This window comes from Ambystoma mexicanum, chromosome 5q (genome assembly GCF_040938575.1).
Source record: "Ambystoma mexicanum isolate Mex_15411 chromosome 5q, UKY_AmexF1_1, whole genome shotgun sequence".
Classification (NCBI taxonomy): domain Eukaryota; kingdom Metazoa; phylum Chordata; class Amphibia; order Caudata; family Ambystomatidae; genus Ambystoma; species Ambystoma mexicanum.
Window position 1 is genome coordinate 1,084,343,754 of NC_090933.1, and position 21,180 is coordinate 1,084,364,933.

Sequence of the window (21,180 nt, forward strand, 5' to 3'; positions counted from 1 at the left end):
TGGTGTGGGTGTATGTAGCGGGGGTGATGTTATCGGAGAGGGTGAGGCTTTCTTTCTTTGTCAGGATTTTGGCTTGTAGCGTGGCAATTTTGCCTAGGAGTGCTTCCTGGATGTTCGTGCACCAGTGGATGTCTTTGTTGCAAGTGTCTGGAATGGGGGAGGGTGATTCGAGTTCTCTCAGGATATTGAAGAGCTCTTTGGTATTAGATTTGGCGTTGCTGATTCTTTCATTGTACATGTTTTTTTTAGACTGGATGATGGCTGATTTATAGATGTTCGATGCTAGTGCGTAGGATGTCTTATTAATAGTGGATGGTGACTGTTTCCATGCTAATTCAGCTTGTCTTTTGGCTTTGCGGAGTGTTTTTAGTTTGGGGGTGAACCAGGAATTGAGGTGTGCTCGTGGTTTGGCTTTCCGAAGCTTGAGTGGTGCTATGGTATTTATGGCCTTAAGGATAGTTGTGTTGTATAAATCTACTAATTCAGTAGGGTTGGTCATGGTGGGTGAGAAGTCGATGATGGGTCGGAGTAGCGGGAGGAGTTTCTCTAGTGTGATGTTTTTGTTGTTTCTTGTGAGTGTGGGTGGGGCATTGGAGGAGGGCCCTGGTGTTTGAGAGCCTTTGTTGATGGTGAAGGTAATAAGGTGGTGATCGGTCCAGGCGCATGGAGTGTTGGAGAGGATGGTAGTGTTGCAATTGAGGTCAGCTATCCAGTCAAGGATGCGGCCTTTGTTATGTGTGGGTTGTGCGATATGGTGGGTGAGTCCTAATTCTGAAATAGTGTTGGCGATAGTGTGAGCTTTGTCATCTTTCTCATCATTGAGACCTAGATTAAAGTCTCCTAGGATAAGTAGTCGAGAGTTAGGTTTGATATTGTTAGAGAGTAGAAGGGCTATGTCGTCATTGAAGGATAGTATGGGGCCTGGTGGTCTGTAGATGAGGTGGATGGTGATAGTGCTTGTGTGCGTTGTGGATAGTTTGAGGGTGAGTAATTCCGCTGATGTCAGTGATTGGTTTTGTATGTGTCTAATGTTGATGGAGCTTTTTGCAATAACGGCTACTCCACCACCTTTAGCTGTTTGTCTGTCTGCACGGTAGATGGTATAGTCATTGGGTATAGCAAGTGATAGAGAGGGGCCAGATGCTGGGTGGAGCCAGGTCTCTGTAATAGCTATGAAGTCGAGATCATTGACGGTAATAATGTCGGCAATGTCTAAGGCATGGGCGACTACAGATCTCGCATTGATGAGTGCACCTTTAATGGTTTCGGTGGTGATGCATGATTTTTTGATGTGGGTGCGGGGGGAGGGTGCGATCAGGCCGTGTGATATCTGGTCTGTCGGAAGTGTAGGGCGTGTGCAGTGGGGGGCAGATTTGGTTAAGGTTATGTTTTGTTTGTTGCCTAGATTGGGGAGGGATGCGGGTGTGTGTGTTCTGGATCTGAGTCGGGTGAATCTCGATAATCCTGAGCAGGGATAGGATCTGCTGGTAGTGAGGTTCGTGATAGTGGGTTGGCCGATGGGAGTAGTTTGTGATGCTTCTTGGGGGCTGGGGGTGTCTGCTATGCGATGAGAGTCAATGGAGGAGGTAGGCTGGAAGGGGTTGATGTTGGGTAGGAAGGGGGTGGGGCAGGGTATGGGATAATGTCTGGGGCAGGCTAGTCTGCTGAGGCCGTTGGAGTGTAAGCGAAAGTGTGACCCTTTACAAGGGGTGTCATGGGGGACCAGGCAGAATGGGAACATAATGAGGAAGGTCCAGGTTATCATTTCTGAGTTTAGAGGGAACTGACGCACAAAATCGTCAGAGAGAAGCTAGTGCGCAATGTTAGTACACAATGGTGCTGCAGTGAGGGTACTAGCGCAGAGAATCGGAGAAATGCTAGTGCACAGTGCTGATACCCAGTACTAATACGCAGTGTACTCTAGGCGACCATAAGGCATTACACAATGTTACAGTGGTCTCTAAGCGACCATAAGGCACCACACAATGTCACAGTAGTCTCTAAGCGACCATAAGGCACTACACAATGTTGTCACAGTGGTCTCTAAGCGACCATAAGGGACTGCACTATGTTACAGTAGTCTCTAAGCGACCATAAGGCACAACACAAGTGGTCACAGTGGTCTCTACGCGACCATAAGGCACTACACAATGTGAGCAATAGTCTGTGTTATACCGTACTGCGAGAACAGGGTTCAGTGAAGGCTTGAAACAGTTCACAGTGGTCTCTACGCGACCATAAGGCACTACACAATGTTGTCACAGTGGTCTCTAAGCGACCATAAGGCACCACACAATGTCACAGTAGTCTCTAAGCGACCATAAGGCACCACACAATGTCACAGTGGTCTCTAAGCGACCATAAGGCACTACATAAGGCACTACACAATGTTACAGTGGTCTCTACGCGACCATAAGGCACCACACAATGTCACAGTAGTCTCTAAGCGACCATAAGGCACTACACAATGTTGTCACAGTGGTCTCTAAGCGACCATAAGGGACTGCACTATGTTACAGTAGTCTCTAAGCGACCATAAGGCACAACACAAGTGGTCACAGTGGTCTCTACGCGATCATAAGGCACTACACAATGTGAGCAATAGTCTGTGTTATGCCGTGCTGCGAGAATAGGGTTCAGTGAAGGCTTGAAACAGTTCAGGTAGCTGGCTGGAACAGTTGAAAAAAGGTTGCAGTAAGGGGCGGTGTGTTTACCCCAAAGGAGATGGGCAGGGGATCTAGCCCTATGCTCGGTGGTGTATACAGGCTAGAGATAGGCACAGTGCACAGTGCCTTCGAGGTGGGCCGGTTCGGAACCTGCTGGCTTGTGGTTGGCTCCCAATAGGGGAGAGGGGCCAATCACGATGTTTGCAGGGTAGCGGGGCCGGATGGAGGGCTATAGGTGCGGCGGACAGCCATCTTTAAATGGTGTGAACCTCGGGCTTCGATTGGTGGCTGGATGCACTTAGAGTGCATTAATGGGGCAGATCCTGGCAGGAAGGGCCGCCCTGGGCAACGCTGGAGCAGAGCAGATAATACTAAATAATTTGCCGCGTGTTGCCTTCAAGACGCACGCTCGTGCTGTAGCTAGGGACTCGTGACATACCTGGTGTCAGCAGCTCCAGCAGTGGATGGAAGGAGCTCCTGCTCATGGTGGCTCTGGATTGGTAAGGGCAGAGTTTCTGGCCCCTAGCTCCTGTGGCTCCGAACAGGCACCCAACAGGTCTTAGAGTGGCCTTGGAGCTGGCCGCCGGCGCGATCCGCCTGCCGGCGGTTCCAGCTGATGTTAGCGAGGCTCAGCCTCGGTTTCAGGCCGTGCTGCGCCCGGCATGCGCGAGTCAGGCGGCGTGTGGGGACAGGGTCAGGCAGGCCCTGTCCGTGTTCCTCGTGGTTCCTCTGCTGGGCTGGGGTGCTGGGGGGGCTCCTGCCCTCGCCCCACGATGAGGAAGAGTGGAGTGAGGGGGTGAGCAGGCACCCAACAGGCCTTAGAGTGGCCTTGGAGCTGGCCGCCGGCGCGATCCGCCTGCCGGCGGTTCCAGCTGATGTTAGCGAGGCTCAGCCTCGGTTTCAGGCCGCGCTGCGCCCGGCATGCGCGAGTCAGGCGGCGTGTGGGGACAGGGTCAGGCAGGCCCTGTCCGTGTTCCTCGTGGTTCCTCTGCTGGGCTGGGGTGCTGGGGGGGCTCCTGCCCTCGCCCCACGATGAGGAAGGGTGGAGTGAGGGGGTGAGCAGGCACCCAACAGGCCTTAGAGTGGCCTTGGAGCTGGCTGCCGGCGCGATCCGCCTGCCGGCGGTTCCAGCTGATGTTAGCGAGGCTCAGCCTCGGTTTCAGGCCGCGCTGCGCCCGGCATGCGCGAGTCAGGCGGCGTGTGGGGACAGGGTCAGGCAGGCCCTGTCCGTGTTCCTCGTGGTTCCTCTGCTGGGCTGGGGTGCTGGGGGGGCTCCTGCCCTCGCCCCACGATGAGGAAGAGTGCTTACAAAAAGCCGATGGGGAGGCCCAAGTAGCCGCCTTTGCGTTGGTATCCCAGCGGACATATATTTGAAAGGCAACTGCAGCTGCCTTGCCCCGCACCAGGTGTGCATGAATACTTTTAGGAGACTTCAGTCCTTGAACGGTGAAAGACTACGTGATGCAGGCGGCGATCCATCGGGAGATAGTCGCCTTAGAGGCCTGCTTACCTTATGGATTACCAAAAGTCACCAACAGTTGAGAAGAGCTCCTAAATTCGGATGTTCTGTCCAGATAGAACTTAAGAGCCCTTTTAACATCCAGGCAATGCAGAACCCTTTCCGCCTTGAAGCGGGGTTCGGAAAAAAAGCCGGCAGGGAGACTGACTGGTTCAGATGGAAATCAGAGACCACCTTTGGCAGGAAAGCAGGGTTTGTACGTGGGAACGCCTTATCCTTGTGAAATACCAAGAAGGGATGCTCCACCGACAAAGCCTGGAGCTCACTCACGCGTCTTGCAGAAGTAACAGCAACCAAAAAGGACACCTTCCACGACAGGTGCTTGAGGTCCACCGTGGCCATTGGTTCGAATGGTTTATGGCACAACTCTGACAGGACCACATTTAGATCCCACAACGGGTGCGGACTACGAATCGGAGGATAAAGGCACGTGAAGCCTGCAAAATGTCTCTTAACCACTGGATTAGACAGAGGGTAAGAGCATTCGTCCGTAGATAGGTAGGCGGAAACCCCCGAAAGAGAAGTTCTGCATGACAGAACGTGAATTCCCGACTCTGCTAGGTGGGATACAAAGGACAGTACCGTGTCAATTGTAGCCGCCCTTGGGTCCAGCTGCTTGTTTAAACACCAATGACAGAACCTGAGCCATTTGCTTCTGTACTGGGACCTAGTCGAGGGTTTTCTGGCTGCCTGAATAATACGCATGTTATCCGCAGACAGGCTAAGATGTTCTAAAGACCTGAACATAGGCACCATGCCGCCAAGCTGAGCGATTGTGGGTAGGGGTGCCACAGCTGTTGCTCCCCCTGGTGAAGAAGATCAGGGTTCACCAGTAACCTGATCAGCGGATACACCGATAGGTGTTGAAGTTCTGAGAACCAAAACCTGGCCGGCCACCACGGGGCTATGAGTAGAAGGAAACAGTTCAACGTGTTCTTCAGTTTGCAAATTGTCAGATGAACCAGAGGCAGAGGCGGGAAGGCAGAAGCCCTCATGTTGTGCCATGGAATCTCGAGAGCATCCCCCAGAGAGGAGGCTCCCAGCCCGTTTCTGCAAGATTTCCGGTGTAGAAACCCCCTGAAACCAGAGGAGGGCCGGCTTTGTGACAACTGTCTCTGGGTCCTAAAAGGAGTTTTAACCAGGACCGACAAAGACTTAGCTGTCTGGGTGTGGTCCTTCGTTTTGGTGAGCTCCACATCCGTTGTGGAATGTAAAAGCTCCTTACAATCAAATGGCAGGTCCAACACCTTGTCCTGCACCTCCTTTGAGAACTTGGTGGCATGCAACCATGCCTGTCAAGAGATATCAACTCCCAGCATAAGGCCCCGAGCCGATGTGTCGACGTGATGAGCCGCGGCCTCAAGCAGATCCTGGGCCAAGACCCTGGCATCGGATAAACCCGCCTTAAAGTCTTCCAGCTTCTCAACCGGAATGAACTCCTCGAACTCCGACAGACCTTTCCACATCTTCATATTCGCCCCGCTAACACCAGTTCTGCATTAGCCTGCCGGAGCTGCAAGGCCGAGTTAGCGAAAATCTTCCTCCCAAGGGAGTCGAGGAGATTGTCCTCCTTTCCCAGGACCTGAGTGGCCGTCATAGAAGAGGATGCTGCAGGCCTGGACTGTAAAGTGGCCGCAGCCACCACTGTGGAGGAGGGGGACGGACAAGATGATAAGGCCACCTCTTCCGAAGAATGTAGCCTGTATCGCGAGTCAATTTTCTTATTGACGAAAAGTCCAGAGTGTGGCTTTTCCCAGACCCTACGGACCTCGGCCAAAACTTCCTTCTGCAAGAACAGGCCGGTACGCTTTGAAGGAGACAGGGTGAACTCCCCCGAAAGCTCACCCTCCTGCGCAGCACGTGCCTCGGGCACTGGAACATCCAATAGGCTCATCATGTCCAGTACCCGGTCATGAAAAGCTCTAATAGAGCGTGGCTGGTCTTCGCTGTCCTGATCGCCCTGCACATCATCCGACAGGTCAGGATCCTGCTGAACCGTGTCAGGTACTGCCTTGTCCACAGGGGACAATGGAGGCAAGGGCAGAAGGGTCGGGGGAGGCACCGTAGGCAAGGGCGGCGCCGGCGGAGCCACCTGGGGAGCGGGGGGAGCCGGAGGCGAAGGCGGGCATATCTCCCTAAAAAGACCCTTGAAATACTCTCTTATGGGGTCGGTACGCATGAGCGTCTGAAATTTGCCGAAAAAGGCATCCTTCAGAGACGGTTTTGGAGCTGCCGGAGGAGGCCTCTCATGAGGAGGATAATTCCAGGGACACAGAGGGGAGGGTGGCCACACAGGCCCATCCCCCGAAGTGCCCACCAAAATTAAGGGTGCCGAACCCACAGGCAACAAGACATTGTGCGGAAGGGCATCCGAGCGTTCCAGTTGTAAACTGGACGAAACGGATGCACACAAGGAATTTTATGTTCACCCGCAGAACAAACTCCTACACCTGAGGCCGATGGCGTAGTTGTGGGGGAAGCGCCCAAAAGGGCCGCCGTGGTCGTGGCGGGAACGGCCGCCATTTTGCCATCACCTGAGGGGAACTGCGGCACGTGTGGAAGTGAGGCAGGGGTCCCCGTCGGTGGGTCAGGGGTCTTAATTTTAGCCTTTACATAAGGAACCTCGGCTGAGCCGGTACTATGAGGCCTGGAATGTTTCTGCGACATACCAATAGCCAAACTAGCCTTCAAAGGAAGGGCGTCGGCACTGCCGGTAAAGGAGGAACTTGCCCCCTCAACAGTTCTGGCGTCGCCACAAGAGCGGGAAGGGTGAGACCGAAACACCTCCTCCCACCGACGTTGAAGTGCCCAGACCGAAAGGGAATCGAAATAAAAACAGGAATCCCAATGGTGATCCGGACCCAAACACTCTAAACAAAGAGGATGGGGATCCGCCCTCGCGAAGCGTCGGTGACACGATGAACAATCTGGAAAGTCTAGTTTGAACGACATAGACTAGTACACGATCGCTAGCGAGAGCCACAGAGGAGGGAAAAAAATGGGAAGATCTTCCGCGGATGCAAGTGCGTCCAGTCCCGAACGAGTGGAGAAAAGGATTGATGGGCGATGCACGGGGCCGAGCCGAGATGGGCAGGGCTACGGCCGTGTGCCAGGCCCCGCGTAGAAAGAGAGGAGGGACTAAAATTTGTGCAAAATTTTGGATGCTTTTACAAAGTGCTCCGGTCCCATCCCACAGGACGGAGGAATGTCCCATAAGTATGGAGGAAAGGGGACGGGACGTAGGAGTATACCTGATACTGTATATATGAGACTGCAATAGGTCAAGTGTAATGTGTTGCAATGTAAAGTAATTAATGGATAAGCCAACAGTTTGGAATTTCGTATAGGCAGGGGATAGGCATTTTCCAGGCATGGTCACAATGGTACAACCTAGCAATATGATATCAGTGCATGGCACATGCCTATCTTATACATATGTACGAACCAACACAGTTGCCTTTTGTCAATACTTGTTTTTAACAGGACTTTAGAGCAAGAAACAGAATTCAAGTGTCTGAATGCACCAATAGGGAAAAACACAGCAAAACACCAATACACAAGGAATTGGCCTCATTGGACTATTTGGTTAATCCAGCCATATTCCAGTGCAGGTGTAGTACAGCGGATAATGGGCCATACTGTCCAAGGCAATTGCTTCCTGATGTACCAAAGTCCGACTTGAGACCGTCATAGTGTGGTAATCTGCCTAAATGAAATACTGAAGGGAATACACACATTTGTGGGACCCTATAAAAGAAATGTTATTAACGGGATAGCAGTATTGTAAAAAACCATGCCCTGACCGTTCATGACAGTGTTGACACATTACAGAACCTAACTTAGCTGATTGTTGGGTTATTTCAAGTACTCTAAAAAAAGGTAGCATCAAATGGTTGAGTGGTCGTGAACATAAGTGTGGGAAATGCACAAATAGTAAACATTATTTAGGTTTTTGATGCCTTGGGGTCAGAAGTCTAACAAAAACGGATGGACATCAGCAAAAACAATAATTACCATGCTTCAGCTGTCCAGATGAAGGTGGTGCAACTTCCAGTTTTTCTAAAAGGCAGAAACGGACACACATTTAATTCATATACACGAAATACATTTTGCTGCCACATTTAAATGAAAACGAAAGCAATGTTTTTAATGTATGCCAACTGGAAGAATAAAACAATCAGGTTTTAATGACAAATACATTCTTTAGTAATGGAAACACTTATTATAAAACCTCAAACATTATCCTTAGAAAAAAACATCCTCACAATTTTTAATAATAGAAAAAACAATGGGCCTCATTAGGACCCTGGCACTAAGTGTTTAACGGCGCCGTAAAAGGCTGCGGCGCCGTTAAACACTTAGCGCCTTACTACGAGGTCCCTTTGCGGGACCCGACCTGAAAGGCTGGTCTAGACCAGCCGTTAAAGTAGGGACCCGCAAAGGGACGTTGGTGCTAAGTACGGTACCGCAATTTGCGGTACCGTACTTAGCGCCTTCCCCATTCCCATAGAGCCCTATGGGGCGAAAATGGGAATGGGGAAGGGCCATGGTTCAATGGGGAATTACCTCCCCGCCAACCTTGGAATGGGGTGGTAATTCCCCATTGAACCATGGCGGACCTGTTACAACACCAGCACCAACCATAGTGCTAATAGCGCCATGGTTTAGCGCCGGTGTTGTAATGAGGGCCAATGAATTTGTGAATCACTTCTAAAACTCGATAACATTAAATAATCAAACAAGAACTCAAAACCACCCCAGACACTAGGAACAATAATTACAGATTCGTCAACTCGAGTTTTTTTGTTATCCTTGAAGTTGCTCGTTTGCCTTTGTTCAAGTCCTCAGACATTTTACTGACCAGACGAAGTAAATGAGTACAAACACGCTTATTGCCCACAGTACGGTAAGTTACACGGTCTCATGTTAAGCAGTAACACCGCACTGCAACGTTTTTATTTTTACAAACGTTCTCAGTTTATGTGCTCGTTGCGCAGAATTGGTGTTTAAGTACTTACACCGATATTCAAGTTCAGCGTTGTACAATATACATGTATGGTACAGTAGCCATTTTATGGTAGGGGAAAATTAATGTATTTGTGATCAGCTTACACTTGTTTAGGCATAGTTTATTGAGCAGTTTTGCTTTTCGCTACAAACGAATGGTGGCTTGTCAATTCATGGCAGAGACATATTTGCAGCATGCAGACTTATAACATATCCAAAGCTGGAGAACTCCACTTTTTATAAGAAGGTCCGTTGAGATTCTTAGGTGAAATATCTTTCTTAATGTAGCAAGTGGAGAATGGAAGTGTGAGGTGTTTGCCTATTTCTGAACATCACACAATATTCTGAGCTTTAAGTGGGGTGAGCAATGGAGAAGGGCTCCAACGAGGCACAAAATATTTGTTTTGGGAGTGGCTTAAGAAGTGTTGGGGATCGTTAAAGGGGTAGTTGACTCAAAAATGTTATGGTTGGGCCATAATGAAAAATATATATATAAATATATATTTTTAAAGTTCCGATGTACAATTTGTGGGAAATGAGCCTCAAAGTCTGGATTTTTTAGCACTAGTGGCATCCATTTTGTGAAATGAAGCAGCCTCCTCTGTTCATGTTAAGTAAGTTCCCGCGGCACTAATCAAGCAAAAGCCCCCTAATGGGAGCTTTTACTCATTACTGCCGGAGAATAGAGAATGCTGGCAGGCTGCAGCTAGAGGACATGCTTCTGGTGAGTGCTGCCTTTGCACTCTTATCCCATTTTATCGCGCCTGCCGCAATCCTATATTCATGAACTCGGGTTCTCAGAGTTCATAAATATAGACTTGCAGCTGGTGGCATAGTATTCATAATTTCCAGTAATGTCTATTTAATTTCCCCGGACATGCCCCGGAAAATTAAAGTGAATGGACCGGCAATTATAAATACAAGGCCGCAATCGATGGGTGGCAGAGTCTTCATAAATGCCAGTACTTTCGCTTTTAGATTCCAGGGCTCGCCAGGAAACTTAAAGGAGAGTTCCGGGACTTTTTTTTTATTGTCCCTACGGGTCGGCCATGTGTTTGTAAGCATAAATCGGTAGATCGTAGGAAACTTTCCTATGGACCTTACCCGACTTTTCGCCCCTTATCGCACTCGAAATCAGCCTCCATTTTGTGATAATCCTATCATTCCGCCGCATCGACCTGGCTCACCTGCCTTTGCGGCACTAAATCAAATCCCCCGCCCCTGAGCCTGACATCAGCAGACGCGTACTGCCCATTTCAAGCACGTCTCGTGTCAACAATCGCTGCGCCTCAGCTATTGACGTGTTGCCATGGAAATGGCAGGACGCCTCTTTCCCCAATAAGTATAAACAGACCGTTTCACAACATACAGCAGCAGATTTTCGATTCCATTCCTCTCTCTGTGTTACTTTGAGTATTCTGTGACTCGTTTCAGTGCTCTGGTCAGCTACCTTCGCCGCTTGTAGCCCGTGTGAACAGATACCAGTACCACCGCTATAAATTATTTTACTATCTTTACCGCACAATGGCCACAATAATGCCGTATATGTAAGAGCCCGAGTACACCGAGGAAGAACTACTGGAAAGGCAAGCACGCGAAAACGATGGGGATTCGGACGGCAGTTGGGAGGACCAGTCAACGGATGAAGAGCCTGGACCATGTCGCATGGACGGCGTCTCCACCTGGTGCACGTGCAATCGGTGCGAGCTAATGCCAACTGAGGAGGAGAACTGCTGCTGCCGTGAAAATTCCGGGTGCTTGGCCTACATTTCGGAAAGCGAGCAAAGTCAGCAGGAAGGCGAGCAAAGTCCGCAATGCATCACCGAGCTGCCAGAGTTCAGGGAAGCCTGCCTCTCACGGACAGTGTTGAGGATGATGATGGTGCTTATGCACGAACTTCGTGGCACTGTTCGTCCGCGTAATCCGAGTAACGAGTAAGTATACTCTGTTTGTGATGTCAGTGATGCCACCACTATTTCATGGTCGTCTCCCACATATAAAATTACATTTACATATCATTGGAACGCATGTAAATTGGTTCCATATAGTGCATTTTCTAGATATAATTTTTTTCTAAGGAAAATGACATGTGTTACCTGAATCGACATTGATAAGAAAGTTTGGTCAGTTTAATACAGTTTGCATCTTTTTTTTTCACAGGTGGTACAGGCTGGTGGCCTATCGTTGCTTCACTTGGTGGCTTCACGGGAGGCTCGGACACCGCGTTCGGAGAGTAATACCTGCCTGTGCGGTACTTGCCATTAGACAACATTTCCCCAGTGACAGTGGACAATACCGCGGATTTTCCCTCGATGTGCTGCAACCTCAAATCTAAAATAAAGCCCAACATATATTTTAACAATGGTTGTTTTGAATTTTTAAATGAATCTAGTGTATATTCTCCTGGGAGGGTGAGGTATTTATAAACTCACCCCCCTGCCTTCCATGTAGTAGATCCTGCAGCCATCCTCTTACATTCAGTTAGATGGCCTCTCCTTGGTGAGGCCCTGCGGCAAACGGGTCTTGTCTGCACGACCACCGCCCCGATCCACCCCCCGCCTTATCAAAGGCAGTTCGCACCGGGGTACTTGCGCTGCTGGCAAGTGGAGCTGTCAGGGAGCGATAAAGGCCAAGAGGTGCCAAAGACCATGTACACTTCAAAGTGGTCTATAGAGCATGGGTTTGTTGTTCCCATGTCTACCTCCAGACCCCGTGTCTCCTGCCAAGCATCCCCCTCACGCTGGACGGCCCCCTGCAATCCACATAAGTGTGTCTCCATTCACGAGTCTTCCTGTGTCTTGTCTGCACGACCACCGCCCCGATCCACCCCCCGCCCTATCAAAGGCAGTTTGCACCGGGGTACTTGCGCTGCTGGCAAGTGGAGCTGTCAGGGAGCGATAAAGGCCAAGAGGTGCCAAAGACCATGTACACTTCAAAGTGGTCTATAGAGCATGGGTTTGTTGTTCCCATGTCTACCTCCAGACCCCGTGTCTCCTGCCAAGCATCCCCCTCACGCTGGACGGCCCCCTGCAATCCACATAAGTGTGTCTCCATTCACGAGTCTTCCTGTGTCTTGTCTGCACGACCACCGCCCCGATCCACCCCCCGCCCTATCAAAGGCAGTTTGCACCGGGGTACTTGCGCTGCTGGCAAGTGGAGCTGTCAGGGAGCGATAAAGGCCAAGAGGTGCCAAAGACCATGTACACTTCAAAGTGGTCTATAGAGCATGGGTTTGTTGTTCCCATGTCTACCTCCAGACCTCGTGTCTCCTGCCAAGCATCCCCCCTCACGCTGGACGGCCCCCTGCAATCCACATAAGTGTGTCTCCATTCACGAGTCTTCCTGTGTCTTGTCTGCACGACCACCGCCCCGATCCACCCCCCGCCCTATCAAAGGCAGTTTGCACCGGGGTACTTGCGCTGCTGGCAAGTGGAGCTGTCAGGGAGCGATAAAGGCCAAGAGGTGCCAAAGACCATGTACACTTCAAAGTGGTCTATAGAGCATGGGTTTGTTGTTCCCATGTCTACCTCCAGACCCCGTGTCTCCTGCCAAGCATCCCCCCTCACGCTGGACGGCCCCCTGCAAACCGCATAATGCCACGACATATACACGTCATTCATTCACAAACACACCCCTGTTTCGAATTCTTTATAACCCACTTCATATTTCTAATGAGCACTTCTTTGCGCTTTGCTAGTCAACCCGTGAAGGTGCTGGTTATCTGCTCTTCGTCTCTGTGAACTTCCGTGACCACTTCGAGGAAACTCCTCAGTTTGCAACCTGTGAACTGCTCCCTGTTCTACGACAAGAAACTACTCTGATCCCTGCATCTAACTGTTTGTTCGTCAAGGTAAGTCCATGTACCATAATCATTTTGCGTCCAATTTTTTAATTTATATCTATTTGCTAGTAGTCATCAAATTGCATCCATGTTTTCTTTTCGTTCACGACAGTACATGCAAGGAACTAGTCACATGTTCTGAGTTTAGTCAAATTACTTTTTCTATTTTTTGAAAGTTATTGAAATACTTATCCGCATGTGAATAACGTGTATAGTTCCAAGAACCCAAACGGACCTTGCATTGAACCTTTTATGTGTCATTTACTGTTTTAACACATTGGTATTCATAGAGAATTGTTGATCTTTACTTTTCAGAACTTTCCATAATGCCTGCCTGTTCCATTGGCGGTTGCCCTTCGAAGACCCATAACAAATCTGAAGGTACTATAATGCATGTTTTCCCTAAGACAATAGATCAGATAAGAGAATGGGTCCGATATTGCGGATATCCAGCCTCTGAGCTAGAAAGTAGAGTCCTAGAAGTCTTTGCGGACAAGAGGGGTGATCGATACCGCATCTGCAGCAGGCACTTTAGCCCAGACATGTACTCCACATCATTGCTAATAAAGAAGAAAACACCGCGAGCGAGGCGAAAATTGCTCTCAACCGCTATTCCCACTCTATTCGTCCACATCCCTCCACTGGTGAGTCAAGTTTACGTATTTATCTCTCGGCCTTGCGGTAGTGTGTAGCATTAGCTAACAATAATTTCCCCATTTATGTATCCACTCAATATGAAGGCGGAAGATTCTCCATCCGTGTCGTTATTGCAGTCATCAGCCACTTCAAGCGCCTATCGGGTAATCTTACTTAGCTATTCTGACACTGACTTGTTTTAGGCATGTAAATCAATAGTTTTAATTGATCGTGTAATTATTTTACCTAATGGTACACCCTTGTACTCGTCCTCTAGTCTTTGTTTTCAGTTATAATTATTGTTATCCAAAATAATGCAAGTACTGTCTTTCAGGGAGATGCTGAGGAGTCCAACGCATTGACGACAACCGTAGATGTCACTCAGATGCTCGAGGTACGTTTCCGGACAGTTCCATCGATGGAGATCATCAGATCTTGCATTCTTGTAGCGTGATTGTTACACACAATGTTTCTTTCGTTTTTAGCCATTGATATGTCCTTCTGTCGTCGCCCTCCTATTTGTCTTCTTTTTTCAATATTGTGTTCATTACTAATGAAAGTCCTATGTTTCAGGGAGTCGATGGAGCATTAGTCCAAGTAGAAGGGGGAGCATGCAGTTACGGGTCGGCGCAACAGCTTGCAGAAGTGTGCACCGCAGTTACATCGTCCCTTGATGTTCTTATGCATTTCGAGGTATGGATACTGACAGTTCGATCAAGCGAAATCATATGACGTGATTACATCCGCTATACTTCCTTCTTTATTAACGCAAGTACTATGTTTCAGGGAGATGACGGAGCTTCTTCTACAAGAACATCACCCCTAGTAGTTGATGCAGATCTCTGGGTGGTGACACTTCCAACGATCGAGCAAATCGAATCATATTTACATATCCATTATTTATTTTAGACAACTGATCATTTGTGCAGGTCTATTTAGATGAGCCGTTGACGCCTGCTCAAAGTTTATGTTCTTTTTAACAAAATAGAAAAGCATACTAATGCAATTACTGTGTTTCAGGGAGTTGCTGAAGCGTCATCTTCAATAATATCATCAATGGAAGTCTATGCGGAGCCCGAGGTATGGATCTTGACAGTTCAATCTAACTAGATCAACAATGCGTGAACTATTGTCGTTTGAATGTTCTACACAATGCGTTCATTCGTGTTTTGCTATTGAGATGTACGTATGGGTATTGGTCCCCAAGTACATTTTGTGTTTTCAATATTATTATACATACTAATGAAAGTTCTATGTTTCAGGGAGTCGATGGAGCCTCAGTGAGTGATGGATGTGCTTATCATGAAAATATAGTCGTTGCAGCGCGAGAGGAAGTGGAGACATGCACACACGAGTCGGAGCAACAGCGTCCAGATGTTGAAGTTCGAGGCAAGAAAGTTTCAAAGAAAAGAAAGCAAAAGAAGGTTAGTGTCCTGTTCACTATATTATGTTGTCTTTCACTGTCAATAGTTCAATACTGTAAGTTGTGTTTAAACTGAACATCCCTTTTCTAATCTGTCCTCTAGTTGCGAGTGGGTGTAAGAACTAGATCTACACAGACAGTGAAGCGAACGAGAGATGTTGCTTGTCAAACCTTTTGGCAGGGACTTGAGACTGGAGATGCATCGTGCCAATGGGAAGAATATGAAGTGATTGACAACGGAGCTATACCACCACCAGCCATTGATAGTGAATGTCCTCCTGGTAGTTTGGATGCAGTCGGAGATCAATTCACAGAATCCACACCCGCAAAAAATAAGAGCGCGCGAAAGTTGAAGACATTGTTTTTTTCTCCCATCTCCGGACAAGGAACAGATGTTGCAATGGAAGAGAATGACGTGGACGACAATGAAACACCATCAATATCACTCAGCATAGCGGAAGACGATATCAGAGATTGTACCTTTCATGCGAGTGACATGTCCTCAACGTTACAGGCCGAACCAGCTGGGATGCAGAGTGACAGTATAAGGAAAGAGGCCAAATTCATTGTATTCGATAGCTGTTTGATGGATATTATTATGATGATGAAATGTGGGCATTCGGTTGGTGGGGAAGTATGTGGGGAGCCATTGATTAATGTGACTCGTGCAATTCGAGGCACTAACCTTAAAATACATGCCACCTGTACACAATATCATCCGTTCGCATGGTCTGCACAACCCATGCTGGGGCAACTGCCAGCAGGCAATCTACTTTGTGCAGCGGCCGCACTTTTTAGTGGTTCAAGTTTTAAAAAGTTACAGTATTTCTTTCAGTTTGTGGGAATCCATTTCATTGCGAAAAGTCAGTTCTACAAATACCAAACCGATTATCTATTTCCAGCCATCAGCGAAGCTTGGAGAATGGAAAAAATGTCAATGGAAAGTACATTCGCGGGCAAACGCTTCAGGCTAGCCGGTGATGGACAGTGCGACAGCCCAGGATTTTCAGCCAAGTACTGCACCTACCACTTTCAGGACATGGAAAGTAAGAAAATTGTGAGTTCGGTGGTCGTGCAGGTGTCACAAAGTACATCCTCAGTGGCCATGGAGAAAGTTGGCTTTGTAGCATCATTGCAAGAACTACAATCGCGGGGAATGGTGATCGACCTGATAGCCACGGACAGACACGTTTCAATTGCCAAGACAATGAGAGAAGAGTACAAAAATATAAATCACCAATTTGACGTATGGCATCTTGCAAAAACAATCAATAAAAAATTGTCGGCTGCAGGAAAAAAAAAAGATATGCAAGGTATTTCACAGTGGTCCAAGTCAATCAGCAACCATCTTTGGTGGAGCTCAAAAACATGTGAAGGGTCGTTGGAAATTCTACTGGAAAAATGGCGGTCAGTAATGTTGCACTGTAGCAACGTACATCGATGGTCGACAAATGAGCATTTCCACAAATGTGAGCATGGCCATTTGTCCACAGAGGAGGCACGGAAGAAGAAGTGGTTGATTCCTTCATCACCCACTCACAAGGCCATTGAAAAGATTGTATTTGATAAAACTATAACAAGAGATTTGAGGGGACTCACGGAATTCTGCCACACAGGAGATTTGGAGGTGTTCCACAATATGTGCCTAAAGTACAGGCCCAAAAGATTGCATTTTGGCATGGAAGGCATGAAAAATCGGACTCTTCTAGCGGTCTTGGCACATAACCATAATGTTGGCCGTCAACAAAGTAGGACGACCGGAACTTTAGGGACGCTTCGCTACAATAAGGCCTTCACTAAAAGAAGTAAACAATGGGTGATCAAACCAGTGTTTGAGGATATGCAATATGAGTTTATTGAGAGACTTATCGTAGATGTCCTCGATAGGCACATACATGGAGTGGTGAACGAACCTATGCAGGGGACAACTGCATTGCCACCCAACATTGCCTCTGTTCCATGTCCACCTAAAGCAGAGCTCATTGAGAAATACACATCACGGTTTAAATGATTGTAATTTGATTGTCTGTTCTCTCGAGTCTCCTCATGTTGCAGGCCCATTGCAATTAAACCAAACAGTAATATAAATCATTTTTACAAAAATTATAGAATGTTTCCGTATTGCAAAAACATGGCCGACCCATAGGGACAATAAAAAAAAAGGCACGCAGACAAGATGTCCCTAAAACTAACTGCAGCTAACTAGAAATGTGTGCTCGCTCAAAGTGAAGGTCAGCTGCTTTGATGTTTTGCTCGGGTGGCGGAACGGCCCACGACCCAATATAAGGTTCTATTGTGATTTGACCTTGACAGGCCGGGACCATCCTGAAAGACTAAGAAAAGATAATGAATAAAAATTCAGAAACGAAACGATGAGCCACGTTAATTAGAAGAAGTAACGTCGGCAAAGAAGGAGTGGTGTTTCGGGTCTGCCCTACACAGAGACACAATGGAAAATGCAAATATAATGTAAGTAACTTTTGATGAGTTTATACCGCAATTTCATTACTATACAGTGGCTTTAAAGACGGGTTCAGTTGTACTTGTTCGTTCTATGTGGCATATTGTTTTCTACCGCGCACTATCTTGAGGAGAAACATCTGCTTTTACTGAAGCACCTCAAAACCTTCCTCTTTGCTTCTGCTTTCTCTCTCCCTCTCCCCTGCTACAACTGGTCCACTGTCTGCGACCTCGGTCCTGGGCCCTTCCACTCTACACCTGCACTGCCTCCCTGTCAACCCCTGCACTGGGGGACTGTCTCAGTATCCTACAGCCCCCCCTTCCCAGCACTTGTTCTGCACTTACCTTGCACTTGCCACCAGCTGGCCCTATTTATTTATTATTTTATGCTACTTACCTTGTACTCCACTCCCCCCCCCCCTCCATGCCTCGCCACGCCTTTAAACACTTGTGTACACCCAGTAGCGCTGTCCTCGCTATGAAATGAATAATTTTAATAAGGATCTGATGGTGAGACTAATTTCATTTTTTATGTTTTTAGGTACATCATTCACTACTGTCTGTGTCACGAGTACCAGACACCTGCGGACGGGTTCTACAGCCGCCAGTTGCTTCTCCGCGTGAACAACGTTACCACCCTGACCATTTTATGGGACGATCGCCAAGTACAAGTATGCCCTTACGCGGTACTAACGGTTAGATGCAACATACCTACCGTTGTGGTGGCCTAGTGCCTGGTTGTTGGAACAGCCATGCGATTATCAGTGCGACCGAAGAGCTTATTTTTATCGTAAACCAACACCCTGTGTACTGCACACGAACATCGCTTCCCTCAAGACGAACTAATTTGGATCGAGAGCAAAGAAAAATGCAAATCGCTGAATATTCTCTAAACATTTGATGTCCAATAAACGTACTTTGCCAAATGTACAATCTTGCCGTTTGCTTTTAAACCACGGTTTCACATTCCGAATTGTGGCGCTGTATTGTGAGATGCTCTAAGACCCTGTGTACAGCAAAGGACCATCGCGTTCCTCAATACGAACTTTTTGGAACGTGAGCAAATAAAAATGTAAATCGCTGAATATTCTCTAAACATTTGATGTCAAATAAATGTACTTTACCACATTTACAATCTTGCGGTTTGATTTCAAAGTACAGTTTCATATTCCGAATTGTGGCGCGCTGTATTGTGAGCTGATCTGTGTTGATTTCCGGGGTCTGTGTGGAGTCGCGTAGAAGACGCCTGGGCGCGTTTGCCTACGCAGCTCAGTCACGTCACGGATATAGGCGGGGAATATGAATGTTTTGATAAAGTCTGTTTCAGGGGCGGGGGATTTGATTTAGTGCCGCAAAGGCAGGTGAGCCAGGTCGATGCGGCGGAATGATAGGATTATCACAAAATGGAGGCTGATTTCGAGTGCGATAAGGGGCGAAAAGTCGGGTAAGGTCCATAGGAAAGTTTCCTACGATCTACCGATTTATGCTTACAAACACATGGCCGACCCGTAGGGACAATAAAAAAAAAGTCCCGGAACTCTCCTTTAAAGCAATAGTACCGGTATTTAAGAAGACACTGCCGCCCACCGCAGCAGAGTCTTCAAGAATGCCAGTACTTTCGTTTTAAGTTTCCTGTGCTCGGGAAACTTAAAACGAAAGTCACAGCAATTATGAAGACACCGCTGGCAAAGTATTTATAATTGCTGTGCCTTTCCTTTTACGTTTTCTGAGCTACCCTGGAGAGGGGGAGCAGAGGAAATATAAAACGAAATTCAAGGCAATTATGCATATTGCGGCGACCTCATTTGTTCATATTAAGTTCTGCTCTCTGGCAGCAGTAAGAAACAGCTCCCAGTAGGGGGCTTTTGCTTGATTAGTGCCGCAAGAGCAGATCTCAACATGAACAGAGGAGGCTGCTTCATTTCACAAAATGGATGCCCCCATGTAAAAACTCTGAAGCTCATTTCCCACAAAATGTACATATGAACCTTTTAAAATACATTTTTCAGTATGGCCCTATCTTTTTAAGCCATAAAATGTTTGAGTAAACTACCCCTTTAATAAAGAAGAAGGGTTTACAATGGGTGTGGAATATATAGCTAAGCCATTGGCCTATAACAGTCTTTGTTTGATAACATTTTTAAATAAATATAACATACAAATGAAATCAAAGTAACAAGTTATTATTTTACATAAATACTGTAACCTTAACCAGTGCTGTTAGATATGAAATATTTGGAAAGGCTGTGGAAGCAGGATACTTGCTTCTTTACAAGTAAAACCGATCACAGCAGAGAGGACAGCTGAACAACGCTATTGTACACGTCCACATGTTATGTTATTTGATATTTGTAAAAGTGCCTACTGCCATTAGTATGGCTTCAATGCGATGCAGTGGACAAACGCCCTTCGCAAGACTGTACTCTATGCAAACATGTAAATAAAAAGTGTAATACAATGCAAAGGAACAGTCATTGACATTCCATGATAAGCAGAGAGGACTAGGTTGAAGCAATCAATGCTTCAATGTGGCAAAACCTCACAGTGGCCAAACTCAAAGTGGAAAATTAAAATGCAGCAGAACTCAAAATGGTGCACACCTCAAAGCAGCAAGATTCAAAGTAGCAGAGATTCAAAGTAGAAATAAATCAAAGGTGGTGAGACCAAAATTCAAATGCAGTAAAAAATCACAGTGGCAGGATTCAAAAGCAGCAGAGCTTAAAATGATACAAACATCACGGTAGCAACATTCTAAATGGTGCAGTTCATAAGCAGCAGAACTAAAAGTGGTACAAACATCACGGCAGCAGAACTGAAATGCAGTGAAGTCTCACAGTAGTAAACATTCTAAGTGGTGTAACCTCTCACAGTAGAAGAAAAACGTTCAAAAGGTGATGAAACCTCAACAATAAATTCAGATGTGGTGAAACCTCACAGCAGCAAATTCATATGTGGTGAAACCACACAGCAGCAAATTCAGATGTGGTGAAACCACACAGTATCAAAATTCAGAGTGGAAAAATTCAAGAGCAGCAGAGTTTAAAATGGTGCAAACCACACAGTAGGAACATTCAGAGTGGTGAAACTTCATAGTAGCATCATTCAAGTTGGCAAAAATTCATAAGCAGCAATACCCATAATGAAACAAACATCACAGTAGCATAATTTAAATGAGGTGAAATCTCACAGTAGCAAAATTCAAGTGGCAAAACTCAAAAGCAGCAGAACTTAGAAAAGTGCAAACCTCACAATAGCAAATTTCAGAGTGGTGAAACCGCACAGTGGCAGCATTAAAATTAGCAAAATTCAAAGCAGCAGAACCCAAAAAAGTGCATACCTCGCAGTAGGAAAATTCAAGTGGCAAAGGTCAGGCTGCAGAAGTTCCAAGTGGTGAGACTTCACAATAGTAGGATTCAAAATAAACAGAGTTAAACGTGGTGGCAAATTATCAATTCAAACTTTTAATGGGTATGTTGTGTTGTCCCTTACCTTATTTTCAGTGGTCCTTCGGGTCGATTGGGGGGTGGGGGAGCTGCAGTACAAGCTGCCCTGGGGGGGTCCAGTAAGAGTGCTGGTTTGGTCATATGTGCCCCAGCAGCACCAATCAGGGCCATGGCGTGGGCAGGCT

The 21,180-nt window shown here is 47.2% G+C and overlaps 1 protein-coding gene across 2 annotated transcripts in view; it reads right to left on the reverse strand.

Moving 5' to 3' along the window:
* Positions 1-21,180, reverse strand: part of TMEM65 (transmembrane protein 65) — a 420,478-nt gene that overhangs the window by 190,849 nt on the left and 208,449 nt on the right. For both annotated transcript variants that reach the window (XM_069621592.1, XM_069621591.1), the window contains one exon: positions 8,200-8,244. In XM_069621592.1, coding sequence (XP_069477693.1) covers positions 8,200-8,244 — 45 coding nt within the window. The remainder of the gene's footprint in view (positions 1-8,199; positions 8,245-21,180) is intronic.